The sequence below is a fragment of the Haliotis rubra genome, unplaced genomic scaffold, assembly GCF_003918875.1.
Source record: "Haliotis rubra isolate DU_JTF1 unplaced genomic scaffold, ASM391887v1 Scf18, whole genome shotgun sequence".
Taxonomy (NCBI): domain Eukaryota; kingdom Metazoa; phylum Mollusca; class Gastropoda; order Lepetellida; family Haliotidae; genus Haliotis; species Haliotis rubra.
Genome location: NW_025765780.1, coordinates 286,298 through 292,977, shown reverse-complemented (window position 1 = coordinate 292,977; position 6,680 = coordinate 286,298). Strand labels below are relative to the sequence as shown.

The window sequence follows — 6,680 nt, the reverse complement described above, 5'->3', positions numbered from 1 at the left end:
GCGGTACACTATGCGGTACACTATGCGGTACACTGTTCGGTACACTGTGCGGTACACTGTGCGGCACACTATGCGGTACACTATGCGGTACACTGTGCGGTACACTGTGCGGTACACTATGCGGTACACTGTGCGGTACACTCTGCGGTACACTGTGCGGTACACTATGCGGTACACTGTGCGGTAAACTATGCGGTACACTGTGCGGTACACTGTGCGGTACACTGTGCGGTACACTATGCGGTACACTATGCGGTACATTGTTCGGTACACTCTGCGGTACACTATGCGGTACACTGTTCGGTACACTCTGGGGTACACTGTGCGGTAAACTATGCGGTACACTGTGCGGTAAACTATGCGGTACACTGTGCGGTACACTGTGCGGTACACTGTGCGATACACTATGCGGTACACTGTGCGGTACACTATGCGGTACACTGTGCGGTACACTATGCGGTACACTCTGCGGTACACTATGCGGTACACTATGCGGTAAACTATGCGGTACACTATGCGGTACACTATGCGGTAAACTATGCGGTACACTGTGCAGTACACTGTGCGGTACACTATGCGGTACACTGTGCGGCACACTGTGCGGTACACGATGCGGTACACTCTGCGGTACACTGTGCGGTACACCGTGCGGTACACTATGCGGCACACTATGCGGCACACTATGCGGTACACTATGCGGTACACTCTGCGGTACACTGTGCGGTACACTATGCGGTACACTGTGCGGTGCACTGTGCGGTGCACTCTGCGATACACTATGCGGTAAACTATGCGGTACACTATGCGGTACACTGTGCGGTACACTATGCGGTACACTGTGCGGTACACTATGCGGTACACTATGCGGTACACTGTGCGGTACACTATGCGGTACACTGTGCGGTACACTATACGGCACACTGTTCGGTACACTATGCGGTACACTATACGGTACACTGTGCGGTACACTATGCGGTACACTATGCGGTACACTGTGCGGTACACTATGCGGTACACTGTGCGGTACACTATGCGGTACACTATGCGGTACACTGTGCGGTACACTATGCGGTACACTCTGCGGTACACTATGCGGTACACTGTGCGGTACACTATGCGGTACACTATGCGGCACACTGTTCGGTACACTATGCGGTACACTATGCGGCACACTGTTATGTACACTATGCGGTACACTATACGGTACACTGTGCGGTACACTATGCGGTACACTATGCGGTACACTGTGCGGTACACTATGTGGTACACTATGCGGCACACTGTTCGGTACACTTTGCGGTACACTATGCGGTACACTATGCGGCACACTGTTCGGTACACTATGCGGTACACTATGCGGTACACTGTGCGGTACACTATGCGGTACACTGTGCGGTACACTATGCGGTACACTGTGCGGTACACTATGCGGTACACTCTGCGGTACACTATGCGGTACAGTATGCGGTAAACTATGCGGTACACTATGCGGTACACTATGCGCTAAACTATGCGGTACACTATGCGGTAAACTATGCGGTACACTGTGCGGTACACTGTGCGGTACACTATGCGGTACACTGTGCGGCACACTATGCGGTACACTGTGCGGTACACTGTGCGGTACACTATGCGGCACACTATGCGGCACACTATGCGGTACACTATGAGGTACACTCTGCGGTACACTGTGCGGTGCACTCTGCGGTACACTGTGCGGTACACTGTGCGGTACACTGTGCGGTACCCTCTGCGATACACTATGCAGTAAACTATGCGGTACACTGTGCGGTACACTATACGGTACACTGTGCGGCACACTGTGCGGCACACTATGCGGTACACTGCGGTACACTATGCGGTACACTGTGTGGCACACTATGCGGTACATTGTGCGGTACACTCTGCGGTACACTGTGCGGTACACTATGCGGTACACTGTGCGGCACACTATGCGGTAAGCTGCGGTACACCATGCGGTACACTGTGCGGTACACTATGAGGTACACTGTGCGGCACACTATGCGGTACACTGTGCGGCACACTATGCGGTACACTGTGCGGTACACTGTGCGATACACTATGCGGTACACTGTGCGGTATACTATGAGGTACACTGTGCGGTACACTATGCGGTACACTGTGCGGTACACTATGCGGTACACTGTGCGATACACTGTGCGATACACTATGCGGTACACTGTGCGGTACACTATGAGGTACACTATGCGGCACACTATGAGGTACACTGTGCGGTACACTATGCGGTACACTGTGCGGTACACTATGCGGTACACTGTGCGGTACACTGTGCGGTACACTATGCGGTACACTGTGCGGTACACTATGCGGTACACTATGCGGTACACTATGCAGCACACTATGAGGTACACTGTGCGGTACACTATGCGGTACACTGTGCGGTACACTGTGCGGTACACTGTGCGGTACACTATGCGGTACTCTGTGCGGTACACTATGAGGTACACTATGCGGCACACTATGAGGTACACTGTGCGGTACACTATGCGGTACACTGTGCGGTACACTATGCGGTACACTGTGCGGTACACTGTGCGGTACACTATGCGGTACACTATGCGGCACACTGTTCTGTACACTATGCGGTACACTATGCGGCACACTGTTCGGTACACTATGCGGTACACTATACGGTACACTATGCGGCACAATTGTGAGAGTGGGATTTCTGGTATTCGATCAGTCTACAATTTGTATCAGAACACTGTTTATGGTCAGTCATGACGCCATGACGGTTAACAGTGTTTCATCACCTTGCATCAACACAGGTAGTCACGACGGACTTGACCTGAGATATGACGCAATTCGGACGCTAGTGCTTCACAGTGTGTGGGTTCGAATCCCAATGGGACTCAACCTAACACAAGAACTAGAATCTGTACTTTTCTGAGAAAGTGTAATCCCAAATGTTACATTTGACCACTTTCTAAATGGCATTGTGTGTATTCATAACGTGCACTTCGCATTCTCCAAGCAGATTCCTAGAGGAGAGATCGTGAATAACCAAGCTGAATGACGTATGGATACCGGTTCTCATCTATAGGTCCGTACAGAGTCTACCACTCCTGGGGATGTCCTGGATATGGTCCGTGTGCCCTTAATGTGGCTCTAGACCCGAGAAATCCTGTCACGTGGCCATGTATAACTCCCATCTGTATCATGCTTATTGCCTCGTCTCTTCTTTCGACAGTCTTGGCATGGTCGTTGTTTGGCTGATTTGGGAATAACAGACGTTAGGTACACATCTTCCACACACTAACTGACCGGACACCGTAGAGCTTCCACTAATGTTGTACAGTATTTCGTCAGCATGATTGAGACTTTCAGAAGCCTGCGTATCGGGTGCATTTTGGTGATAAAACAAGATTTTATTTTCACTATCACAAATTGTAACTTAAAGTTTAGTATACCTTCTTTTGTCACTGAGTGTGCCAATATCTACTGCCCAAACCAAGTACGGTGTGTATTGTTTTGAGGTGAAACACACAGGAAATTAAATGAAGAAGGCAAGAATATTTCAGAAGAAATTAAGCATCGAAACACAACATTGACCTCGGGTATGCCAGGTTTACCATTGTCACTCAGACTCGTGAACGGACGCATAATAACTTTCTTGGAAGCAAACCAAAACCACTCTATTCGAGGTAATCGACGTTCAAGTGCCATAGGCATATTGTGGGTTGCACAGGACTGAATATTGTTGCCCAAACGCTGCATGTTTCTCAACCTGTCAACAGCAGATTGTGGACCCGAAAACAACAAACACATAAGGTTGATGATCTGGACGCCCAAGGGCAATAACTCCAACCCTGGACAGATTAGGCTGAGCAATGGCATTAATAAACTGCCACTCGGAGAAGGATCAGCTGAAACAGGCAACTGGCGTGTGAGTACATGCCCAGATTGTACAAAAACGGCTTAACATACGACAAACACAACGTATACGTTTCATTCCACAAATTACTGCATGTCATTTTAATCGAAGTCGACAGAGCTGTACAAACACCATTCTAACGATTTAAGATTCTTCTTGATTTCCATGACCGAAAGAAATGCGTTTGGAGGCGTCCTAATGAGCGTTTTAAGGACGTTTACGTCGAACGGAATGATGGTTTTGGTGGTGGATCCATGAGGGTGTAACACAATCGCTGGCTTAACTGCGCTCCATCTTATACATGGCAGAGGTACAAGTCAATAACTTGACAACAGCGTCGTTTCACCACTCGCCGTGACATTTAAACAACGTGCTGGGCAAAGTTTCGTCTTTAGAGATAATGCAGGTTCTTATAGTGTCAGGATGGCACCTCAATCCTCCAACAGCAAATTGCACGTCCAGCAGCTCTCACCCCTAGCCTATCCCCCACTGACCACGAGTGTGACGATACTGACAGACAGGGTACGCTAATGTCAAAATATATCCATCACTCTCAATGACCCCGTTGCTGCTCTCACTTATCAATAGAACAAAATGACTTAGGGTGACACTAGTCGGCACATCCTAAGCATGCCTCGACGTATTCGTGCATGTCTGACCAAGAGTCGTGACTTGATTCGATTTTAATAGGGTTGGCTGTAAAATGTAAATGTTGAATTTGGCCATACAATGTGCTGCCATTTCACCAAACCCACTGTAGAAACCCATTTGATCTCATCGCCTACCCTCCGGCAGAATATCTGTAAACTTGGGACCAGGGAGGCTGGGATTCAAGTCCGCTGGCTTCTTCAATAGATTTGGAAGGTGGAGCTCCACTAAACAACTTGTGGGTTGGGCTGTGGGGAAGCCCATTATATACCAACTTCATAACTTCATTATCAGTTGGTGGGTGTCATATCATTAAACACATGAAGACGTGTCCTCGGCTTCACACTGGGTTGGCATATATACTTCCTTTCAAAAGTTTAGACTAACTGAAAACACTCACTATATGTTATGGATATGGTTACATCGAAGATTGATTTCTCCACTAACTTGGGGGAACTAACGGCAAACCTTATGCAGATGAATTGCACGAGGATCATGCATCAAATTGCTGAAAAGCATGTGCAAATATCGTGCATGTGAACAGCTGCGTTTTGGTGTAAAGTTTTGTTAAGAATTCGCCAATATTCACTGATTGTTATCATGTACTGAACTCAAGACAATAATCTTTTCAACGTTACAAATTTGTTTTACAACACATCAGGTCAAGTGTAAACAGTACCCTTAAACTGTATGGAATGTTTTGCAAAATTTAGTTTAGAACACTTGCTTGAAGTAAGTGGTTATATTTACACTATTAAGTCTAAACTTTTGAAAGGAAGTATATAGATGGTATGTGTGTAACACAATCGATAACAAGATTACGTGTCTCTGTACACTTTTATGGTTAACAGACCTGTGGATAAATTATGATGCACCGTTTCGCTATAAATACTTATTAAGCCTTTATCGAGCAGAACAGTTGATACTAGAATGATGTTGTAATCCATAAAACTATCTTGCTTTTACTGGTAACAGTAGTGCAAGATAACAGTCTACAAAAGTCACAACCAGTACAATGTTATCAGCCACCACCATCTGTAGTCAGCCCTTGTGATCAGTACAGTTCTTGCTAGGTAAAGGAACTCCTCCTGCACACCTTGCCCGACCATGGCTTCAAAGGAAACACTTTGGACGATACAGTCATTAGAGCTGTTCAAAGTGGTGGCACTTTGCGAACCTAAACGTTAATTGCATTTTTTGTCAGCAGGTGCATTCAGGAACGAAATAGATCTGTGACGATCCGGGTTAGAATAGATCTTCAGTAACCCATTCTTGCCGTAAGAGGTGACTCAAGGGATCGGGTGGTCAGGCTCGCTGACTTGGTCTACAATTGTGTAGACCGATGTTCATGCTGTTGGTCACTGGGTTATCAGGTCCAAACACGATTATTTGCAGACAATCTCCATATAGAGTGCGGCGTAAAACTTAACTCACTCATATAGGTCTTATATATGCTGTATAAATTGACTAATATTTTAACTACGAATGGAGTAGCCAGTGTTACTCGGTAGCTGTAAAATGCCTGTGAATGTCCTATGTGGTGAAACAGTGCATGTTTATGCTTTTCGTAAACACCTGGTGTTGATATAAGGCCACAATTAATCTCTGTAGATATACCCATACCTGTCGACCTCATTTCTTGCACAGTGTTCATTTTCAAACATAATCCGTTCATCATAATCTAGCTTTAAGTGCAAGGTATGTTCGCTACATTCACTTACCGTTACATGAAACAGTAACAAAATCATACATCAAAACAGGATATTAATGTTTTGGTGATGGTCATATGAAAATCCGGGTCAGAATAAGGAGAGCATCCAACCACTGAAGATTGTACTGGTGGGGATGCCCATGTAAACAAATTTCAGCCTTACGCATGAGCGTAAATCTGTCTAAATATGATAGCTGTAACACCACCTCAGAATTGGACTAGTAAATATGCAAATTATACACCTATGTGGGAATGGTACATAGTCCTAGATCTAAATGATCTTCCATATATAACAACATACTGGTGAACCAACGCACTTGAATAAACTGACTGTCATCAAGTGCAATGACATTATAACCTATTAGTCTATATTCGAGATAGACCTACTTAAGACGACTTCTTATC

General features: G+C 46.2%; 1 protein-coding gene across 1 annotated transcript; it reads left to right on the top strand.

The window, feature by feature from the left end:
* Positions 1 to 480: 480 nt before the first annotated feature.
* On the top strand, positions 481 to 1,062 carry LOC124273318 (guanine nucleotide exchange factor subunit RIC1-like; the record flags this gene model as incomplete). The annotated part of the gene is made up of 2 exons (XM_046708558.1): positions 481 to 549; positions 778 to 1,062. Coding segments are annotated over 2 exons (354 nt in total), but the record flags the coding sequence as incomplete, so codon positions are not given.
* Positions 1,063 to 6,680: the final 5,618 nt, after the last annotated feature.